This window comes from Pelophylax lessonae, assembly GCF_965119305.1.
Source record: "Pelophylax lessonae genome assembly, chromosome: 8".
In the NCBI taxonomy this organism is placed as follows: Eukaryota; Metazoa; Chordata; class Amphibia; order Anura; family Ranidae; genus Pelophylax; species Pelophylax lessonae.
The window spans coordinates 139,755,612-139,780,397 of record NC_138775.1 but is presented as its reverse complement, the minus strand read 5'-3'; the positions used below and the strand labels follow the sequence as shown (position 1 = coordinate 139,780,397).

Here is a 24,786-nt window from a genome sequence, read left to right as displayed (position 1 = left end):
AAGAAAGGGAGCGTGTTTGTTCCATTCCAACTAGATGTTGTGTTGGAGGGGCCTTGAATGAAATTGGGCAAATAGAAAAGCCTGGAAGGAGGCCACCTTGCGGCTCAGAACTCTCATGGGGAATCTCACAGAGGGATTTCTCTGACCCTAGGATATTAGCATAGGATCAGAGAGACCAGTTTGTTTTCTGGAAGAAAGACTAGAAGGTGTCTAGAATGAGCCCCAAGTATTCCAGGCAATGGGAAGGTTTGAGAGTGGATTATTGAGTGTTAATTTACACAACCGAAAGCTTGAAGTATCTGAATAGCCCTGGAGCTATACAGTTTCCTGTGGGTAACTACAGACATTGTACCAAGCTGAGTACAGGATAATTAAAAAGGATCGTGTAAAGATAGGGATTTTTTTTTTTAGACCAGCCATAAATACAGTAGATCTCATCTTAGATCAAATCTGAATTCAATTCAATACTGAACCCTTGCTAATTTAGGAATGCATAATCCATTTTATCTGGAATCTATTTTGGGGGAAAAAAGAAGAGTATATGTACAGTTTGTACACAAGCCGTTAACACTGCTGCATACTTTTGAAGATTGGTATATTTTATTGCATCTCAAATATTGCTGACAGAAATAACATTCTTTCAGTAAACCCATCAGGAAATAAAAAAAAAATACAGGTATGCCATTGTTTTTCAAACACATTAACTGATCATTGTGCCAACTGATACACTTTGTATATCCCTTCTTATTTGCAATACTTTATTTTTTAAACTGTTATGTAAGCATTATAAGATGAAAAAAATCACCATGTGTACATAAAAAGTCCAAGAAGTCCTTCTTCACTGCTGCGTCTCCGAGATGTTCTTACGCCCTATGCACTGCCTCCAAATTTACTGGATAGTTTGCTGATCAGATTCATCACTTTTGGGTTGGTGTTATACTTTGATATGTTTGCTGGATTTTGAGCTACATCTTGAAATGCAGCCATGACTTCAGGATCCTATGCAGAATAAGGAAACACACATTATAAGCATATGTTATAAATGAATGTAAGCATTAAAAGGGTTAGTTCACATTTACATCAGTTTTCCAAAAAAAAAAAAAAACTATTTCAGCTTCTTTGGTATATTGACCACTTGAGTCTCAGCACCTTTAACCTATATATATCTATATACACACACATACACACACAGAGTTGTGCTCATAAGTTTACATACCCTGACAGCATTTATGATTTCTTAGCCATTTTTCTGAGAATGTGAATAATAACACAAAAACTTCTCACTCGTGGGTAGTGTTTGGCTAAAGCCATTATCAAAACTGTGTTTATTCTTTTTAAATCAGAATGACAAAAGTTTACATACCCCAGTTTTTAATACTGTGTACTGCCCCCTTTATCATCAAATGACAGCTTGAAGTCTTTTGTGGTATTTGTGGATGAGGCCCTTTATCTTCTCAGATGGTAAAGCTGCCCATTCTTCCAGGCAAAAAGCCTCCAGTTCCTGTAAATTCTTGGGCTGTCTTGTATGAAGTGCACATCTGAGATCTCCCCAGAGTGGCTCAATAATATTGAGGTCAGGAGACGGAGATGGCCATTCCAGAACCTTCACTTTATTCTATTGTAGCCAATGACAGGTCAACTTAGCCTTGTGTTTAGGATCATTGTCATGTTGGAATGTCCAAGTACGTCCCATGCGCAGCTTCCGGGCTGATGAATGCAAATTTTCCTTCAGTATTTTTTGATAACATACTGCATTCATCTTGCCATCAATTCTGGTCAAATTTCCTGTGCCTTTGTAGCTCACACATCCCCAAAACATCAGCGATCCACCTCCGTGTTTCACAGTAGGAATGGTGTACCTTTCATCATAGGCCTTGTTGACTCCTCTCCAAATGTAGCATTTATGGTTGTGGCCAAAAAGCTCAATTTTGGTCTCATCACTCCAAATTACTTCGTGCCAGAAGGTTTGAGGCTTGGCTCGGTGCCGTTTGGCGTATTTTAAGCGGGATACTTTGTGGCATTTGCGTAGTAACTGCTTTCTTCTGGCAACTCAACCATGCAGCCCATCTTTCTTCAAAGTGCCTCCTTATTGTGCATCTTGAAACAGCCAAACCACATGTTTTCAGAGTCCTGTATTTCACATGAAGTTATTTGTGGGTTTTTCTTTGCATCCTGAATAATTTTCCTGGCAGTTGTGGCTGAAAATTTAGTTGGTCTACCTGACCGTGGTTTGGTTTCAACAGAACCCCTCATTTTCCACTTCTTAATTCGGGTTTGAACATAGCTGATTTGCATTCTCAATTCCTTTTTATATCCCTTTCCTGTTTTATACAGTTCAACTAACTTTTCCTGCAGATCCTTTGACAATTATTTTGCTTTCCCCATGACTCAGAATCCAGAAACGCCAGCGCAGCACTGGATGAAAAATGCAAGGGTCTGTCAGAAGTCCAGAAACTCATTGACCTTTAACACATGTAGCACCCTCCTAGTCAGGTGCTAGGTAAAAGCATTGTGTTGCTTTCCTGCTTATCAGGGAGCAGAATTTCTAGTTAGGCCTGTTACATGTGTCCAGGTGCGATTCACTTGGTCTGAGGGAGTGGCCCCACTGTATCCAATAGGGGAGCCTGTTGGACAGTGGAGGAAACCTAGCCAGTGACACACAGGCTTTTGTGGCAGTCCCAGTGGGAGGGCACAACAGTGGTGCATCCTGGGATAGACCATAAAAGCCAAGGGCACATGTGACAGGGTGTCTTTGGGCGGGAAGCCAAGTCCCAGAAGAAGGGTACGGCTGTGTCTCCTTCTGCAACTGGGAAAGGTGGTCACAGGCAGTCGGCCTGGTGAACCTGAAGGTGTTGCTCAATGCAGAAGTCCAGTGAATACTGACAAGAGGAGTTTGGAAGCAACGGTGACTCTGGAAAAACAGTGTCTGTGAGTACAGAGGAACTTGCCCAGGGGTCTGCCAGGAAGGGGACCACTCCAGAAGCTAGGATCAGCAGACAGGTGTCAGCACACCAGCATTGAGAGTAAAGGGGGTGCCAGTTTCAGAACCCTGAAGAGAGTACAACAGGAGCTTTTCTAAACATCTTCACCCTAGTGGCAGGGTGAAGCAGCGTCCTTGACACACACACCCCAGCTTGGCGAGGTTAGAAATAATTATTTGTATTATAAAATAATTTTGTCCTTCAAACTTTGCTTTCATCAAATAATTCTTCATTTTCAGCAATTACAGCCTTGCAGACCTTTGACATTCTAGCTGTCAATTTGTTGAGGTAATCTGAAGAAATTTCACCCAAGCTTCCTGAAGCACCTCCCACAAGTTGGATTAGCTTGATGGGCACTTCTTACGTACCGAAAGGTCAAGCTGCTCCCACAACTGCTCAATAGGGTTGAGAACTGGTGACTGCGCTGGCCACTCCATTACAGACTTACTAGCTGACTGCTTCTTCCCTAAATAGTTCTTGCATAGTTTGTAGGTGTGCTTTGGGTCACTGTCCTGTTGTAGGAGGAAATTAGATCAAATCAAGCAGAGTGATAACCTTTTCCTATTCAAATCTCCCACTTTATCAGCCCCAGACCATCACATTACCGCCACCATGCTTGACAGATGGCCTCAGGCACTTCTCTAGCATCAGTTTCACTTGTTCTGTGTCTCACAAATGTTCTTCTGTGTGATCTAAACACCTCAAACTTAGATTGGTCTGTCCATAACACTTTTTTCCAATCTTCCTCTGTCCAATGTCTGTTCTTTTGACCATCTTAATAGTTTCCTTTTAGTGCCCAGTCTCAGATATGGCTCTCTTTGCCACTCTGCCTAGAAGGCCAACTTCCCGGAGTCGCCTCCTCACTGTGGACGTTGAGACTGGCGTTTTGCAGGTACCATTTATTGAAGCTGCCAGTTGAGGACCTGTGAGTCATGCATTTCTCAAACTAGAGACTCTAATGTTCTTGTCCTCTTGCTTAGTTGTGCACCGGGGCCTCCCACTTCTCTTTCTATTCTGCTAAGAGCCCTTTTGTGCTGTTCTCTGAAGGGAGTAGTACACCCAGTTGTAGGAAATCCATAGAGTCTTGGCAATTTCTCGCATGGAATAGCCTTCATTTCTCAGAGCAAGAATAGACTGTCGAGTTGCAGAAGAAAGTTCTATTTTTCTGGCCATTTTGAGAGTATAATCGAACCCACAAATGCTGAAGCTCCAGATACTTTAACTAGCTCAAAGGAAGGCCAGTTTTATAGCTTCTCTAATCAGCACAACAGTTTTCAGCTGTGCTAACATAATTGCACAAGGGTTTTGTAATCAATTAGCCTTTTAACACGATTAGCTAAAACAATGTATCATTAACCAATTAAGCCCCGGAAGATTTTATCCTGATCTATTTTGCGATTCGGCACTGTGTGACTTTAACGGACAATTGCGCGGTTGTGCGACGCTATACCCGAATGAAATTGACGTCCTTTTTTTTTCCCCACAAACATAGCTTTCTCTTGGTGTTATTTGATCACCTGTGCAATTTTTACTTTTTGTGCTTTTTGCGCTATAAACAAAAAAAAAAAAAAAAAAAAAAAAAAAAAAAAAAAAAAAAAAGCGAAAATTATGAAAAAACAATATTTTTCACATTTTTTTTATATGAAATTCCCCAAAACAAAATGTGAAAAATCAAAATTTTACATTTTAGGCCAATTTGTTTTCTGCTACATATGTTTGGTATAAAAAAAAAAAAAAAAAAAAAAAAAATCGCAATAAGCGTATTTTGATTGGTTTGCGCAAAAGTTATTGCGTTTACTAACTAAGGGAAAGATTTCTGTCATTTTTGGTGTTTTTTTTTTTTTTTAACAAGTAATGGCGGCGACCTGTGATTTTTTTTTTGCGGGATTGCGGCGGACAGATCGGACCCCTTGAATGATATTTTTGGGAGTGCCAGTGACATTACTACAGTAATCAGTGCTATACATATGCACTGTTACTGTAAAAATGACACTGGCAGGGAAAGGGTTAACTTTATTGGTGATGCAGGGGTTGTGTGTCCCTAGGGGCGTGCTTCTAACTGTAAAGGGGGGTGGCTAGTGATGTAACCACAGAGACATACGATCCTACATAACAGGATCGTATGATCTCTGCAGTTAGATCAGGGAGAATGACAGGCGGCTTTGTTTACATTAGCTGCCTGCCTTTCTCCCTCTCCACGGGGAGATCGCGAGTGACCGGCGGACATCGGGCTCGCCGTTCACACGTGCGGACCTGTTAGGGAATAAGCGGGGGCGTGCGCTTGCCCCCTAGAGGCTCTCAGGCTAGCGACGTAGTACTACGTCACTTTGCCTGTACGGGGCTGACCGCCGCAGTAAATAGTCGTGCGGCGGTCGGCAAGTGGTTAAAACATGGAGGAAGACGAAAATCCGAGTCACCGAAAAGGAGCGGCGCGGGACCCTGAGGGATTCATACCACGCAATGTACGACTTCCAAGTACGATGGTAAAGCTTCCTAGAAGCAGATTTTCTAACTTTTAACAGCGTTGGAATCACCGATTCAGACAACCCTTCAGCACCTGGTTTTCAACAGCCAAGCCCATCAAAGCCAGCGACTGTAAATCAGGATGGAAGATTGGCCCTTGGGACAACCGATCTTACCTGGGAGGAAGTCTCCAAGGGGCATCAGTGACCAGCTGTACCAGATCAGTGTACCAAGACTGGCGAGGCAAGTCTGGATCCACTAGGATGACTAGAATCCCTTCTGCCTCGATCTTGCGCAGGAGTCTTGGCAGAAGCTTGAGGGGAGGAAAGGTAAAATCAGACGATGCTGACTCCAGGTAGCTACTAATGCATCTGTGGCATCGGCTAGAGGATCCTGAGACAGTGCCACAAACCTCTGCACTTTCCTGTTGCACGAGAGGCCAACAGATCCACCTCGGGAGTACCCTATGGGGGAGACAACTGATGAAACACTTCCGGATGAAGTGACTATTCCCCCTGGTCCAACGCCTGTCGACTGAGGTAATCAGTCTGCCAATTTTCCACCCCTGGAACATGTACAGCAGAGAGGGCTGGAACAATTTGTTCTGTCCACCTTAGAATGCCGGCTACTTCCCAAGCCACCTTGGTGAATAACATAGGCCACGGCTGTGGCATTGTCTGATTGAATCCATACAGGACACCCCTGGAGAAGACTTGTCCAATGATCCAAAGTCTGATCGCTCAAAGCTCCAGTACATTGATCGATAACCTGGACTCTTCCAGGGTCCATAACCCCTGAGCACACTTTGTGCCGTGGATGCCTCCCCACCCGGACAGGCTGGCGTCTGCGGTGATGACCCTCCACTACAGAGGAAGAAATTATTTCTGCAAACGAAGTGCTGGAGAATGAAGCCACCAAACCAGGGACCCTCTCGTACTCTGGCTAAACAGAATCAGATTGTCTAGAGACTGAGGATCCTTGTTCCATTTCATCAGAATCTCCTTTTGCAGAGACCTCGTGTGGAACTGTGCAAACGGAACCACCTCGAAGGTAGACACCATCAGGCCCAGCAACCGCATGCAAGTCCGAAGAGATGACCGTCTGCTGGTCAGCAGAAGCTGAATTGCCTCCTGCAATTTCTGAAGTTTCTCCCGAGGAAGAAACACTCTGGCTGAGGCCAAGACCAGCATCAGACCCAGATGGTCCAGACTTGTGGACAGAACCAGAGCAGACTTCTGAAGATTCAGAATCCAACCAAACTCTTTCAGAGTTCGCAGAGTAATCTCCAAGTTGTCCAACAGAGCAGTCGAAGACTCTGCTCACAAAAATTGGATTTTTGACTTGCCGTAAAATCCATTTCTCTGATGTTCGATTACGGACACAGCTCCTGATTCTTCTTAACCACTGGGTTATTCTGCCCCCTACAGGAGGACGCTTGGCAGGAAAAAGCTTGACTACACTTATGGGCAGTCCCAGGGGGTATATACTCACTCTAAGCTATAGGCTCTCAGTTTTGTTACAAGCAGTGTCAGAAGAAAGCCAACTCCACAGAGGGGTGGGTGCCGTGTCCGTCAATGAACATCAGAGAAATTGATTTTTCGGTAAGTCATTTTCGCTTTCGTTCATTGACGGACACAGAAGGGGTGAGAAAAAAGCAGAAAAATTCCCAAGGCTAACTGTAGCTAACCAGGTAACATGGAGCTCAAACAACTGGAGCTCACCCGAAAAAACAATACACAGTTTAAAGAGGATTAGGTCCTCTAAACAGCAGCCAGCAAAATCTTGCGGCCAAAACAAGCATACGCAGATGCCAACACATCCACTTTATAAAAATTTTGTAAAAGTGTGCACTGATGCTTAATAACGGAAAGCCCAAGAAACACTATGCACCCTAGTAAAGTGCTGCTTGACAGGCAAAAGAGGAACTTGACCCCAATAGGCCTGAACCACCGTCTGTCTGATCCATCTTGAAATGGTCACAGACGAAGTGGACAACCCTTTGTGAGGTCTGTCCATGAACACAGAGTACGACTTCCTAGGCAGCGCAAGCAGGGAAACCTCCCGAATATTTTTTAAAAGGGAGGCTACTGTAGAGCTGAAAGCACCACATTAAGATCGCAGGGCAGCAACGGAGCCCACACTGAAGGAACCAAATCTGGACACACTGAGGAAAGGTACACACCACGGAGTGCGAGGCCAAAGGTTGTTGAAAAAAAAAAACACCGCCAAAGCAGATACCTGGCCCTTGATGGTACTCCAGGCCAACTTCTGTTCAATCCCCCACTACCCCGTTGAAGGAAGGTGAAGAGCTGGTCCACTGAGAAGGAGCAAGGATGAACCCCAAGAGACACACCATGTAATGTACATCTTCCACGTACAATGGCAGATCTTCCTTAGGAATCACCGACCCTTCAGCCCCTGGCGTTCAACAGCTAAGCTGTCAAAGCCAGCAACTGTAAAACAGGATGCAAGATCGGTCCTTGGGACAGCAGATCCTCCCTGAAAGGAAGTCCCCCAAGGAGCATCGCAGAACATAAACTATTCATAAACTATTAGGATCAAAAAGACAAACTTGTGCTAAGGCTGTAAATTTACCTGGGGACTGACCCCTCCACTGGAGGTTTGTATAGTCCGATCCCAAGTGAGTGAAGAAAAGTATACCCAGGTAGCCGTCCATCAAGAGCTTAGGAGTTTACATTTAATCCTTCCCAGCTCTCTAGTGGGAATGGAAGTTTTCTGTGAGACAGCTGGAGATTAAACTTCTGTCAACTGTATTTCAGAGACTGCAGATTGCACAGTGTGTGGGGAGGTGAAACAAACACCTGTGATGCAGCCACACCCAGGTAACAGATAATAGAAACAATTAGAGCCAATTAATGTGCTCTGTGAGCCTAGAGTGGATTGTAAAAAAAAAAAAAAAAACTTTCCTCTCTCAAGCTCTAAATACATGCTAGCATGCAAGAAAAGGAAAAAACAAAACTAGTAACTAGTATAACTAGCATGCAAAAATATTGACAATTTCCCCTAAATGTCAAGTCTACTAGATAGCCCTAAAAGGACATCCACATCTTCTCGGGACAATAACCCCTGAAGATTGAATCTACTGTTTTCCCTTACTGCCAGGGAATTTAGTAACTATACTCATAGAAAGAATCATCATCCTCTCCCCTTAGGAAGATGACCTTTTGCTAGACCTTCTAGATGAATCCAGCTGAGAAGGAATAGTGGGGCCAGTAAATCCCCCACCCGGTCCACCTTCTGAGGATCCCCTACAGCCCACAGCACAGGAGTAGGGAATCTTGGCACTAGTCAGGTTCATCATCTTCCCTGGTAAATAGGGAGAGCCCAACAGTGCCCTGTCACAATGGAGCCAGGTAGGTAAAGGTGTGGGTGGAACAAAAAGAAAGCCAGAGAACAGAGTCCTCCTTCACCCAGGTTCCAGGTGATGCATCTCCCTCTTGGAGGAAACACCAAAACTGCCTTTTAAAGTGTATTGGTAATGTGTTTCATGTTCCTGTTGGAGGAGGTGCTTCTCTCATGGGCTGTCCTGAAAGACAATCTGGGAAAAAGGAGCTCCTGTTCCCTCATAGCAGAATAAACAGCACAGTCAGTGCTTTTGCTGTCTATTCTGCCCCCCTCTAATCTGTAAAATACCTGGCTGATCCTGCCAGTTCCTGTGCCCCCCCCTCTGTGTACTGACCACGATAATCATGGCTGCTGAGCCTTGATTCCCATGGTCAGTTTATGTGCAGTCACGTGACCTCCCCAGCTGATGTCAGAAGCCCGAAGATGGAGGAGGAGAGTGGCGGGGTGTCGTGTGACCGGCCTGAAGAGATCTGAAAAGATACATTTTACAGTTCTTTAATGGAATCAAATAAGTTTAACTTGGGAAAGTGGAACCAAGGGAGTTCTGCAATAAGCAGCAACTACCCAATGAATGGCCACACTGATTGTGTGAATTTGTCCTATCTGCACAGTGTTTGCCTCTACAATGGGGGAAAACCATAGACAATGAGTTGGGGTAAGGGAAAACTAAACACCCGTGAATGTGGAGACAAAGGTTGACAGTTTTCACCAAATTGGGACAACATGGGAGCATTCCCAGAATAAATGGAAAAATGAACCAGAAGTCTGACAACCTCTAAAGGGGGTGAATGAATGAATTCTAGTTTGGGTCCGGTACCGCCTAGTTATAATGTTTTTACAGCAGTCTCCCTGATGTTCAGGAGTCTTGTGCATTTTTTTAGAATATCCATACATGCATCCCAAACCAAGGCCACAGGTTCTAAAGAAAAGTCAGATTCCCAATTTGACCTATATAAAGGCTTATCGATTGAATTTTGGTTGTTGAGAGAAGAAAATATTGCAGAGATAAGGCCCCTCCCTCTGGGATTCTCCATACAGGTTTTGTTCATATTGAGTTGGGTTTAATACAGTTTCCACCTTAAAACGAGATAAGTAGAAATGCTTTATCTGCAAGTAATGGAAAAATGTATTATTTGGAATGTGATAGTTAGCCTGCAGAAATTGGAAGGAGGAGAATGCAGAGTCTTCTACCAATGTATGTAGAGAAAGAACCTGAGGCAATCCACCAGGTAAAACAGTGAGGATTAGTAAAACCTGGGGGAAATGTTGGGTCACCCAGAAAGGCTGCAAGAGGTGGGGCCTGGGAAAAAAAGTGTACACTTATGCCTATAACTTTGCCATAAATGTAGAGATTGAGCAACTAGAGTGTTAGGGGTTGGATATTAGTGGAAGAAGCCCCAAAGGAGACCTGGGAGATAATGTGGGAGAATCTAAACCAATTCAAATTTCACCCATGGTAACCTGCAATTACTTATATGCCACTGTGCTAGTTGCGAGAATCTTGTTGCCCAGTAGTAGTGCCCTTTTTTAGGGGCCTCCAAACCTCAATGTGCTGAGGTACATAAAACTACTTTGGAAAATCTGGAAGTTGAATCAGCCCAAATAAAGTTATTTAGGTTATGTTGAAAAAAAGAAACAAAGGATTTGGTAATTTTAATGGGGAGGGCTCTAAAAATGTATAAAACATTTGGTAGAATTTTTGCTGCTGTAACCCTGCCTAAAAAGGATATATGGTATGATCTTCAAAATGTAAGTGTTTGTCTTGAGTTTAGGTATCAAAGGGGGGTAGTTTTTTAAAAAATAAAGTGTGTAAATCTGGGGTAAGATGAATCCCCAGATATGAGAGCAAAACTTGGGACCATTGGAAATAGGAGTGTTTTAAAACCTGAAATTGGTCGCTTGGGATATTAACCTCCCTGGCGGTATGATTGTTTCCGTTTTTAGGTGCTAAAAGCGGTACAATTATTTTGCATGTAATTCTTAAGGACGAGCAGTCCAAACCAACTATTTACATATGATTTTTTTTTTTACTGTGTTCTTCTTTATAACATCTTGGGTATGATAAAGTTTGAAACACAAAATCATAATAAAAGAAATAACTATAAATAAGTGTGTGTGTGTGTGTGTGTGTGTGTGTGTATATATATATATAAACAGTAAAACTGCAGGCAAGGGGGGGGGGGGGGGGGTGGGCGCAAACTAAGGTCAATTTATTTTATTTAGTAATGTAATCCAATAGGATTACAATATATCGGTGTTTTACTTTTCAAATTTGCCGCCGGTTCCAACCCCCTGCGACGTGACGCTCCCAGGGAACGGAAGACGGGGCACAAAGCATCAGGCGGAAGATCCGGCCGCCGTATGCTGCAGGAATACTTTGCGGGATCCCGGGGACAAGGTAAGTAACCTCTTCCAGGATCCAGCGATGCTCCCTGGCGGTACCCCGAGTGTGGCTCGGGGTTACCGCTAATGGCACTGAAATTCCACCCCGAGCCACACTCTGGAATACTGCCAAGGAGGTTAATGGCCATTCCTATAGATTAACCGGTTGCCGACCGCCGCACGACTATATACTGCGGCGGTCAGCCCCGGCCAGGCAGAGTGACGTATCGGTACGTCACTCGCCTGTCACTGACTTGCGAGCCTATAGCGAGCGGGCGCGCGCCCGCCGCGGCTCGTTCACAGGCAAGTCAGTGCGTGTGACCGGCGGACTCGATGTCCGCCGGCCACACTACGATCGCTCCTGTGAAGGGAGAAAGACAGAGCAGCTTGTGTAAACAAGCTGCCTGTCAGTTCTCCCTGTGTAAAAGTAAAGATCTGACCGTTCTACTATGTAGAACGGTTGATCTTTGCTTTTACACCAATAGCAATGTCCCTACACAGTAGAAAGCACGCCCCTAGGACACACTTAACCCCTCCCTTCCCAATAAAGTTAACCCCTTCCCTGCCAGTGTCATTTTTGCAGTAACAGTGCATATGTATAGCACTGATTACTGCAGTAATGTCACTGGTAACCCCAAAAGTGTCAAAAATGTCAGTCAAGGGTCCGATCTGTCCGCCGCAATGTCGCAGTACCGAAAAAAAAATCGCAGATCGCCGCCATTACGCGTTAAAAAAAAAAACACCAAAAATGACAAAAATCTTTCTCTTTGTTAGTAAACGCGATAACTTTTGCGCAAACCAATCAAAATACGCTTTTTGCGATTTTTTTTACCAAACATAGGTAGCATAAAACAAATTGGCCGAAAAATGTTAAAAAATTTTGATTTTTACTTTTTTTTTTGGGGAATTTCATATAAAAAAATGTGAAAAATATTGTTATTTTTGCAAAATTTACGCTCTTTTTTTGTTTATAGCGCGTGATCAAAAAATCGCACAGGTGATCAAATACCACCAAAAGAAAGCTCTGTTTGTGGGAAAAAAAGGACGTCAAATTCGTTTAGGTACAGCGTCGCACGACCGCGCAATTGTCCGTTAAAGTCACGCAGTAAAAAATCGCAAAAAAACCCCTGGTCCTTTAGCAGCCAAATCCTCCGGGGCTTAAGTGGTTAAGCTATATTTACAGCATGGGTGTCCAACCTTTTGGCTTCTCTGGGCCACTGTGTGTAGAGAAATTCTCGGGCCGCATATAAAATATATACTATAGTTAAGATTTATAAGTAATAAAATGCTGCCGCGCCCTTCTTGTGCCGCCCCACACCCCCCACTAATTTAACACAACTAGAGGATGATCAAATGAAATGGAATTAGTATACAGAGGTTTACTTTTTCTGAGAGATATTAAAGGAACACTCTAACCACCATGACCACTTAAGTGATTTGTAGTGGTCACGGTGGTAGGAGTCAGAAACACTGCACATGCTCGCCTCCCCCCTCCTCCCCTCGAGGCAGTTTCTGCCTACCGTTAATTAGAAGCCACTGTGGCCATGCCCCGACCCAACTTCCTTCCTCCCCAGCAAAAAAAAAAAAAAAAAAAAAAAAACTGTCAGGGGGCAGTGGGCCGCATTGCCTGGGGTTCCGGGCCGCATGTGGCCCCCGGGCCGCAGGTTTGACATGCCTGATTTACAGTAAGACCTAAAAGGGAAGAAAAATCCTGTAACAGCTGTAGCAAATTTGGGAGGGAAATCGAGGGATTAGTAATAAACAACATGGCAAGGAAAAACAAAAGCGGTGATCCAGGATCACCCGGATCCAGTGCCTGTCGACTGAGGTAGTCTGCCTGCCAATTTTCAATCCCTGGAATATGGACAGTAGAGAGGGCAGGAACAAAACGTTCTGCCCACCTTAGAGTGCCGGCCACTTCTCTGGCTGCTAGGGCACTTTTGGTGCCCCCTTGATGATTGACATATGCCACGGCCGTGGCATTGTCCGACAATCCTTACCGGGAAACAGCTGCAGACGATCCGTCCACCAGGACAGGCAAAGCCTAATCGCCCGAATCTCCAGAATGGACTCCTCCCGAGTCCAAACCCCTTGAGCCAAATCTGTGCCCAAGAAACCTCCCCATCCGGCCCAACTGGCATTCGTGGTAACCACCGTCCAGTACAGGGGAAGAAAGTACTTTCCCTGTTGAAGCGCTGGGGGGGGGGGGGGGGGGGGGACAAAGCCACCATATCAAGGATCCCCTGGTACCCCAGCTTAGCAGGATCAGATTGTCCAAAGGTTGTGGACTCTTGTCCCGTTTGGCAAGGATCTCCTTTTACAAAGGCCTGGTCTGGAACTGAGCAAACAGAACCACCCTGATGGATACCATCAAGCCCAGCACTTGCATGCAAGTCCTGAGAAATGACCGACTGTTGGATAACAGGAGCCGAATCGCATCCTGCAATTTCTGGAGTTTAGCCTTCGGAAGAAACACCTGGGCTGAGGCTGAATTCAGAGTCAGGCCCATGTAATCCAGTCTGTTGGACGGAGGCAGAGCTGATTTCTGGAAAATTAATTTTCCAGCCGAACTCTTGCAGAGTTCGCACAGCGATGTCCAAATCGTCTTGTAAGACAGACGGAGAGACTGCTCACATTAGGAGATCGTTCAAGTACCCCAGTACCACGATTCCCCTCTGCCTGAGCAAGGCCAACACCGGGCAGAGGCGAGACCAAAGGGTAACGCCACTAATTGATAGTGCTCCTTGCCCACGGCAAAGCGAATAAAACACTGATGCCTGACATAAATTGGGATATGGAGGTGTGTCCTTGATATCAATCAAGTGTCCTTGATATCAATAGAGGCAAGAAAATCCCCTTGATGAAGGGATGCCACTACCGTGCGAATGGACTCTATCTGAAATTCTTGAACCTGCACAAAGTGGTTCAGGGCCTTGAGGTCCAAGATTGAATGGACCTTGACTTCCTTCCTGGGAACAGTAAACAGGTTTGAATAAAACCCTTGAAAACATTCAGATTCTTGAACCGGTACAATTACTCTTTGCGAGAGTAGATCCTGTACTGCCATGAAAAGGCCCTGCAGCCAACCTGGGGACAGGCGCAAGTAGGGAGGAAAGAACTTTGACAGAGGCCAGGACCGAAACTCGACCTTGTAACCAGACCGAATTAACTCGTGGACCCATTTGTCTTGAATGAAAGAGGTCCACAGGTCTGGAGAAAAACGAAGATGTCCCCCCACCCCAGGTACAGTGAGGGTGCCCCTTCAGGCATAAGAGGACTTGTCTGCGGGACCAGCGAAACACGCTTTTGGCTTACCAGACCAGGATCTCTTGGAACCTCCCGAAAAATTACGGGCGAATTTTGATACCTCGTCCTGCAAACCTGCAGGACAAAAGGGCCGAAAAGAAAGAACCATGTTTATGACGAGGCATTTTGCTCTTGGCGACTTGTGGAAGCAGAGTACTCCTCCCTTACCTCCCATAAGACCTTTTATGATCTCTTCCATAGAAGCTCCAAACAGGCAGTCTCCTACAAAATGTAGATCAGTCAGCACCTTTTTTGAAGCCAAATCATGCGGCAAAGAGTCACAGCTGTCACAGACACTTTGGATGCGGCCCCTTTAGCCTGCAGAGAGGCATCACAGACCTATGGTAACCCCTGTAGCAACTGATCTGCCAGCCCAGGAGGTTGCTGACCCCCTTCCAAATCCTGACGCAGAAGCTTTGCCCATTTCGTTAAGGTCTGGGAGACCAAGGTTATGGCAAACACCGGTCTCTAAATTGAACCTGCCACAGTAAAAAGCATCAGGCAAGAGACTCCCCTCTCTTGTCCACCGGGTCTTTAAAGGACGGGGAGGCCTCGACCGGTAGCAGTGTTGCTTTATTCAATCTGGAAACCTGAGAATCAACCCTCGGAGGAACTGCCAGTTTTTTCAAGAGAGACTCCACAAAAGGACACCTAGCGAAACGCTTCGGTATCCCAACCATGCATTTCGGGGAACCCCACTGAGTCACCTTGGATGATTTGCGGGTACCAAATTGCACCGGCGCAGCCGAAGCATTTGCTGTGTCTTCCAATATTAAAGTTTCCCGCACTGGTACAATCAGTGCCTCCACAAGCGCCTTTTCATGCGCGGTTGTAGTGGAAGAGGACTCATCCTCACTTTCAGAGCACTCCGGGTGCGTGGACACAGACCCAGCGGGTTGAGTCAGAATCTGAGGCAGAGGATACAGGTGAAGGCAGGGGGGCGCTTTTTGCTAGGCCTCTTTTATGGCTCTTCAACCATATCAACTTTGGACACCAGTGACTATAGGACTGCCGTCATGACTGCCAGGGTGGATCGAGTCCTGCAGCTTCTCAGAGTGAGTCAGGTGGTGACATGTTCCAGGGACTCCATGGGTAACCCTGGGACCACCAGCAAATTCTGAAAAACAATTGCTGTAAAAAAAAAGCCCCAACACTGCTCCAGTGTCACCACAGGTCCCAGCGCACCAAGCGCTGCTATAGCAGAAAGAGGGAGATTGCACACCCCCCAGGGACTCACCATCACCGACTCAGGAGGGACAGAGAGCGCCAAGCTGCATGATGCAGCTATCCGAAAGGAAAAGCAAGCACAGGCAACGTCACTAGAGGCCCATCCCCAAACACTGCTCCACAGATCTACAAGAAAATGGCCGCCGCATGGACTAATGGGAAACTATAAAAACATGGCCGCTAAGTTCAATAGCAACCATCCACATAAAAATGGTGGCGCCGCACGACCCCCAAAGGCATGTAGCCAGCCAGGGGGGTTCTAACAGGGACCCCCCCCCCCCAGGACATTTTTCCGCAGAAAAAAATGTAGTGAGCCCATCACCACAACACCCACACTGAAGGAGGGGGGGTGAGGGTATTAGAGCAGAGGGAGTCACTCTAGTGATGGGGGGCCCCATTGGGAAGGAAGGGCACATAGGGAACCTACCAACCTGAGGGAGGGGCACGCACTCACCCCGATAATTTCCCTGAGGAGAGGGGGGACACTACTCAATGCACCTTGGACCTGAGCGGGCACCACACACATCTTGGAGTGGGGGTGCTGCGGGCCAGAGGTACACCGACTCAGGTCGTGACCAGGGCTATGCATCCTTGAATATCCAGTGTGTTACCCAGTCAGGCTGATTGTAGTTCTCTCAGGAAAAGAAAATAATAAAAAGAAAAAAAATTCAGTTTAAAAAGAGAAAAATGGCAGGACCAGAGATCCCAGCAAGGAACCAGGTCCTTACTCCTGACTAGGCAGAAAAAAAAACTGAAGTTTTATAGCAGGAAGTGGGAGTATACCCCCTAGGACTGCCCTATAGGCATAGTCAATTTCTGCCTACTCCTACGGAGAGCAGCATAACCCCAGAGTCAAAGACGATATGGAGCTGTGCCGTCAATGAACAAAAGAGAAATATATTTTTTTACTTACCTGCAAATTCCATATCCTGGACTACGGTACAGGACACAGAAAAAGTATTCATAGACCCTGGGTTATAGGCTGGTACCTTTAGGTGACTGGACACTGGCAAAGTTTTCAAGGACATGCTCCTTTGGCATTTCCCTTATAACTCTACACCACTAAATCTTCAGTTTTGTAGCAAGCAATGCAGAAAAACCAAGCAATGAAAAGGAAGGTGTCCTATGTCCTGTACTGCAAGACACGGAATTCACAGGCAAGTCAAAATTCCTCTTATCTTACCAACTTTCAAACCGGACCATAGTAAAATGACGTCCTTAGTTGGAGGTGAAATACCAGGGTTATGGCTACAGCAATATGCCATAACCCCAGTATTTTTTAATTTTTTATTTTCAGCCGGCGATTCTCTAACCGCTAAAGGTGATCCGAGCGGCTAATTAGCCACTTGATCACTTTTAGGCCTCGTGCACACTGCTGCTGTTAAACTCATGTTTTTGTAAGCTTAAGGTTTTTTTTTTTCCCCCGTGAACTCCCCTAATGTTATCCTGTGTGTCCATGCACAAGGACGTTAGCAGTTTAGTAGCAGGGGAGTTTAGAGGATGCTTTTTGAACGCCCTAAAATCGTGTTCAGGAGAGGGAAGTTTAACCACAAAAAACGCTGAACACTGTTAAACGCTAGGGGCGTTTAGCACTTCACTGTTTATTTTAATGGCCGGAATAAATTAAAATTCTTGTTGATCTAATGCTTTCCATTGTAGAGGAGAGATGTGGGGTTTTACAGACCCTAGATCTCTTCATAAAGAGGACCTGTCATGCTGTATTGTTATCTCAAGACGGGCTGAAACTAACGATTATTTTTATAATTGATTAGTTGGCCCAATTATTGTTTTGATTCATTCAATACAAACCTAATACAAAAAGTAAAAAAAAAAAAAAAGTTTGTTCTTTAATATCTATATACAGTGGAAAATATAAAAAGCCAACTATATGGTTAAGAAACAAAATATCTAAACCACTCTGAGAATAACAGAAGAGATATATACTATTAGAGGTTGAGTCTTGTACATAAGATCAAGATTTTTTTTTTTTTAAAGAAACATTTTTAAAAAGACCTAAAAGGCTGTTTTGCAGATTTTCAGACAGGAGTGTAATATAATATTATGCATGATAGACTCCCTTGTTATAGGCAGGTAGCTTGATACAAGCTACCTGAGCCTACTGTCACTTATGCAAGCCATACACAAACATTTTTCCTTTGAAAATATTCATTTTAGGAACGTTCTTTTGATTTTCTGTTAGTGGGGGTAAATGGATGTTCTTTTCTACCACAGTGACGGAAAAATGCAGATACTATATTACAAAATACTACCACGAATGCAGGATTGCAACCAAGATTTGTCAATTTGCACACACAAAAATTGTATTTCCTAACAAATTCATTCAAGACCATGTTGTAAAAATAAATACACCCCAATGAAAGTCTTCGCTGCAAAGCTAAAATTTTAGACAACAAAATCCTAATAAACAAGAATTCAACTACAGCGAGTTTAATTATTCATTAAACAGGTGTCCAGCAGGCAGTTGATTATAAAAGAAAACCCCTTCCCATTTTGTGCTGTTAGCTATGGCACCACATGGAAGAGAAATGTCACAAGGCTTGAGAAAGAAAATAACTACACGAGGAAGGTAAAGGCTACAAGAAGATTAGCAAAGCTTTACTTATCAGTATGAATACTGTAGCAAAAGGGATACAAAAAATGTAACAAAGATGGAACTGCAACCATCTCACAGAGGTTAACACCTCGACAGGAGCGTCTTCTGATGAGAAGGGCTGAAGACAATCGCCATGCAAGTTCACTGCAGTTAACTAAAGAGGTAGAAAGCCAAACTGGGGTGATTGTTTCCTGTGACACAATACAGCATTCACTGCAGAGGAATGGCATGCATGGGAGTCGTCCACGAAGGAAGCATCTCCTAAAGCCCATGCACAAAAAAGCCTGCTAGAATTTGCCAGAGCCCATGCTGTAAAAGATAACTACTGGGACTTTGTACTCTGGAGTAGACCAAGACACATGTTTTTGGAACTGATGGCATCACAACTGTATGGCGTCGCAAAGGTGAGGAGTGCAAAGAAAAATGCATAATGCCTACAGTGAAACATGGTGATGGCAGTGTCCTGTGCGGCTGTATGAGTGCTGCTGCAATTCATTGATGGTAATTTACAGATGTACATCTCTATATTGAAAGAGAAGATGCTACCATCACTCCGTGCCCTTGGCTGTTGTGCACTTTCCAACATGACAATCCAAAACACACATCTAAGGCCACTGTTGCATTTCTGAAGAACAGGGTGACAGTGCTTCAGTGGCCAAGTAGGTCTCCTTAACTGAAACCAATCGAACACCTATGGGGAATTCTGAAGAGACAAGTTGACCATCACTCTCCACCCAGCATCCAGGCTCTAAAAAAAGTAATTCTTGAAGAATGGACAAAGACAGAGGTTGCAATATGTCGCCAACTTGTTCATTCCATGACTAGAGGACTTGGGGCTGTCCTTACAAATCATGGAGGGCATACAAAATACTAAATGTAGTAGTTTTGTTGTGGGGTGTATTCATTTTTGCATCAACTAATTTGAGTAAAACTGAAGATTTTGTAATCTAAACTATATAAATAACCTTAATTTCATGTAATGAGCTAAACAAATGTTCTATAAAACTAAATTTTTTCAAACATTTTGGAAACTGCTTGTGTTCATTGAGATATTGATTAAAATCTTACTTTTCAAAAGGGGTGTACTCATTTATGCAGAACTTTGTATAGAAACCTAACTATCCCCCTATGTTGGCTCATCTTATCATACTGCTCTCCACCCCATAACCCGCTACTTTTTTTAATCAAAAACAGTCTGTCTCTCCTGCCTCTTTTCACACCTGGCGGGTAGCGAACCTAATTACACTGATTATTGCCTCTCCGTAACTCAGAACTCTTACAATATTTGCAGCTTAAACATTTTTACTCTTCTTACCCAACACCAAACCTGAATTGGGTGACTCATTTCAAAACCTGCAAATAGGACACTCATGCCTGGGCCTTATAGCTCGCCTCTACCTCCAAATACTGGACAAACTTGATTCTAAACTCCCTACATATACAAGCTGCTGGGAACAAGATCTCAGACTTTCCTCAGAAGCGACTGACTGGACAGATGTTTGGGCCACAACCAAATCTTCTGTGAAAAATATCAATGCATTGCAAGGTAACTATAAAGTCTTGACCTGCTGGTACCTAGTACCTTCTAATTTTTCCAAGTTCGTCCCAAAATATCCGCCAACCTGTTTTCAAGGGTGTGCGGATAGTAGCACACACTTACATATCTGGTGGCCCTGCCCAATAGCTAGCCATTTACTCAATTTACACCCTCCAAACTTAAAGCGTAACTCCACTTTTGTTGAGAAAAAAAACATTCCCCTCTGGGTGATCTCTGTAAATTACAAGGATTTTAACAAACTTTGTTGCAGATTCCTACCTTTTCTTATTCTGTAGAAATCCCTGAATCTTTACTGCTTTTCTAGCATTTTTGCTTTAGCTTCGCTTATCCCTACTTCTTGCCCTCTTTAGGGCTAGGCTCTGCCTTGGGCCACCCCTACCCTCCTCCTTTTCTCTTCTTTCTATCCACCTAGACTTGGTTTCTTGGAAGCTTTCATTTTATAAGCTTGAATACTCATCAACCAGTAAGGAACACCACTTGGCATGCACTGTTAGCCTGTGGTTCCGTGACACCGCACCTTTTATTCTCTTGCTTCCTCTGCTTTGTTGTCTCAATGTTTTGTGTGACAGCTAACCTGCTTTCCTTTGCGATTTGATTGATGCCAATGATAATGACTTAATGTGTGATAGTCCTGTGCTCCGAGACTTCATATTACCACTTTTTGTATTCTGGGAAGCAGATCTTATACTGAATAAAAAATGTTGAACAAGAATAAAACACCACCACAAGTGCCAGATATGCCATTACCACCACATCAAATATGAGCTTTGGTTGGCCAGACCCTTTAAGCACTAAACTGCTTCTAAGGGGTAGTAATCTGTAAAACAGAAATTCAGCAAAAAGATCACACCTGGCAACCAAATTCTAAGACAGCAGGCTAGGAAACACATTCATGTAGTAAAATAACCTGAGAAGTATGAATAACTAATTAGAATTTATACCTGCATTGCAGCCAAAACTTCTGGATCAGAGAGAATGTCACCGACACCTGGCATCCCGGCAAACCCACCAGGAAATCCCCCTAAAAGAAACTCAGTATTAGTTTGCACTGAAAATATTCTAACTGTACTCTTAATATAAACCAGAAAATAAAGCTTTACATGAATTTTAGATATTTATAAGATGTAATGACATTTACACCGACATTTAAAATTAGAGAACAATTTAAAAACACTTATTTTTTTCAGAAATAATGTAATCTTCATTGCTCAACATTTAATGGAATTTTTGTTGTGGCTATACCATACTAATAGAACATTTTTTTTTCAAAATAAAGGCACTTCAACAAAAAAGCTTTATTTTGGAAAAAAACACATTGATCAAAATTAGAGAACAGCAGTGACTGTAGCACAGAGAAAGATTACAACTAAAATTTCTGAAGGTTACAACAATCCTTGCTTTGAATGACATCAGCACATCTGCAGGCACAGGCCATCACTAGTCTCTAACAATGTTTTTCAAATCTCACTGAAGTTTTTTTATTCTGTTCTTCAAAATGTAACTCATAAATTATGCTTAAACTGCTCTTTTACTCCGGTTTATATAATAATAGGACTGAGCAATGACCTTGAAATTTAGGAAATTGTAGGTCAGGGATCCTCAAACTATGGCCCTCCAGCTGTTGAGGAACTACACATCCCATGAGGCATTGTAAAACTAACATTCACAGACATGACAAGGCATGATGGGAATTGTAGTTCCTGAACAACTGGAGGGCCATAGTTTGAAGACCCCTGTTGTAGGTTCTCCAATTTTGATTATATATATATATATATATATATATATATATACATATACATATATATACACACACACACACACACATACACACACACACACATATATATATATATATATATATATACACACACATATATATATATATATATATATATATACACACTGGGTACGGAAAGTATTCAGACCCCCTTAAATTTTTCACTCTTTGTTATATTGCAGCCATTTGCTAAAATCATTTAAGTTCATTCTTCTTCCTCATGAATGTACACATAGCACCCCATACTGACAGAAAAACACAGAATTGTTGACATTGTTGCAGATTTATTAAAAAAGAAAAACTGAAGTATCACATGGTCCTAAGTATTCAGACCCTTTGCTCAGTATTTAGTAGAAGTCCCCTTTTGATCTAATACAGCCAGGAGTCTTTTTGGGAAAGATGCAACAAGTCTTTCACACCTGGATTTGGGGATCCTCTGCCATTCCTCCTTGCAGATCCTCTCCAGTTCTGTCAGGTTGGATGGTAAACGTTGGTGGACAGCCATTTTTAGGTCTCTCCAGAGATGCTCAATTGGGTTTAAGTCAGGGCTCTGGCTGGGCCATTCAAGAACAGTCACAGAGTTGTTGTGAAGCCACTCCATTATTTTAGCTGTGTGCTTAGGGTCATTGTCTTGTTGGAAGGTAAACCTTCGGCCCAGTCTGAGGTCCAGAGCACTCTGGAGAAGGTTTTTGTCCAGGATATCCCTGTACTTGGCCGCATTCATCTTTCCCTCGATTGCAACCAGTCGTCCTGTCCCTGCAGCTGAAAAACACCCCTACAGCATGATGCTGCCACCACCATGCTTCACTGTTGGGACTGTATGGGACAGGTGATGAGCATTGCCTGGTTTTCTCCACACATACCGCTTAGAATTAAGGCCAAAAAGTTCTATTTTGGTCTCATCAGACCAGAGAATCTTATTTCTCACCATCTTGGAGTCCTTCAGGTGTTTTTTTAGCAAACTCCATGCGGGCTTTCATGTGTCTTACACTGAGGAGAGGCTTCTGTCGGGCCACTCTGCCATAAAGCCCCGACTGGTGGAGGGCTGCAGTGATGGTTGACTTTCTACAACTTTCTCCCATCTCCTGACTGCATCTCTGGAGCTCAGCCACAGTGATCTTTGGGTTCTTCTTTACCTCTCTCACCAAGGCTCTTCTCCCCCGATAGCTCAGTTTGGCCGAACGGTCAGCTCTAGGAAGGGTTCTGGTCGTCCCAAACGTCTTCCATTTGAGGATTATGGAGGCCACTGTGCTCTTAGGAACCTTAAGTGCAGCAGAAATCTTTTTGTAACCTTGGCCAGATCTGTGCCTTGCCACAATTCTGTCTCTGAGCTCTTCAGGCAGTTCCTTTGACCTCATGATTCTCATTTGCTCTGACATGCATTGTGATCTGGAAGATCTTATATAGACAGGTGTGTGGCTTTCCTAATCAAGTCCAATCAGTATAATCAAACACAGCTGGACTCAAATGAAGGTGTAGAACCATCTCAAGGATGATCAGAAGAAATGGAAAGCACCTGAGTTAAATATATGAGTGTCACAGCAAAGGGTCTGAATACTTAGGACCATGTAATATTTCAGTTTTTCTTTTTTAATAAATCTGCAACAATGTCAACAATTCTGTGTTTTTCTGTCAGTATGGGGTGCTATGTGTACATTCATGAGGAAGAAGAATGAACTTAAATGATTTTAGCAAATGGCAGCAATATAACAAAGAGTGAAAAATGTAAGGGGGTCTGAATACTTTCCGTACCCACTGTGTGTATGTATGTATATATATATATATATATATTATATGTATATATGTATATATATATGTATATATGTATATATATATATATATTTTACACACACACATATATATATACATACATACATACACACACAGTGCCTTGCGAAAGTATTCGGCCCCCTTGAACTTTGCAACCTTTTGCCACATTTCAGGCTTCAAACAAAGATATAAAACTGTAATTTTTTTGTGAAGAATCAACAAGTGGGACACAATCATGAAGTGGAACGAAATTTATTGGATATTTCAAACTTTGTTAATAAATAAAAAACTGAAAAATTGGGCGTGCAAAATCATTCAGCCCCTTTACTTTCAGTGCAGCAAACTCTCTCCAGAAGTTCAGTGAGGATCTCTGAATGATCCAATGTTGACCTAAATGACTAATGATGATAAATAGAATCCACCTGTGTGTAATCAAGTCTCCGTATAAATGCACCTGCACTGTGAAAGTCTCAGAGGTCCGTTTAAAGCGCAGAGAGCATCATGGAGAACAAGGAACACACCAGGCAGGTCCGAGATACTGTTGTGGAGAAGTGAAAAGCCGGATTTGGATACAAAAAGATTTCCCAAGCTTTAAACATCCCAAGAAACACTGTGCAAGTGATAATATTGAAATGGAAGGAGTATCAGACCACTGCAAATCTATGAAGACCTGGCCGTCCCTCTAAACTTTCAGCTCATACAAGGAGAAGACTGATCAGAGATGCAGCCAAGAGGCCCATGATCACTCTGGATGAACTGCAGAGATCTACAGCTGAGGTGGGAGACTCTGTCCATAGGACAAAAATCATGGTTTGGGCCTGCTTTTCTTCAGCAGGGACAGGGAAGATGGTTAAAATTGATGGGAAGATGGATGGAGCCAAATACAAGACCATTCTGGAAGAAAACCTGATGGAGTCTGCAAAAGACCTGAGACTGGGACAGAGATTTGTCTTCCAACAAGACAATGATCCAAAACAAAGCAAAATCTACAATGGAATGGTTCACAAATAAACATATCCAGGTGTTAGAATGGCCAAGTCAAAGTCCAGACCTGAATCCAATTGAGAATCTGTGGAAAGAACTGAAAAACTGCTGTTCAAACGCTCTCCGTCCAACCTCACTGAGCTCGAGCTGTTTTGCAAGGAGGAATGGGCAAAAATTTCAGTCTCTCGATGTACAAAACTGATAGAGACATACCCCAAGCTACTTACAGCTGAAATCGCAGCAAAAGGTGGCACTACAAAGTATTAACTTAAGGGGGCTGAATAATTTTGCACGCCCAATTTTTCATTTTTTTTATTTGTTAAAAAAGCTTGAAATATCCAATAAATTTCGTTCCACT

At 43.4% G+C, this 24,786-nt stretch overlaps 1 protein-coding gene across 1 annotated transcript in view; it reads right to left on the bottom strand.

The window, feature by feature from the left end:
- Positions 1–588: 588 nt before the first annotated feature.
- ST13 (ST13 Hsp70 interacting protein) overlaps positions 589–24,786 on the bottom strand; it is a 214,501-nt gene continuing 190,303 nt past the window's right edge. Inside the window, exons 11-12 of the mRNA XM_082264769.1 lie at positions 20,839–20,918; positions 589–999 (exon numbers count right to left, since the gene is read on the bottom strand). Coding sequence (XP_082120895.1) covers positions 871–999; positions 20,839–20,918 — 209 coding nt within the window. The 3' untranslated portion in view covers positions 589–870. The remainder of the gene's footprint in view (positions 1,000–20,838; positions 20,919–24,786) is intronic.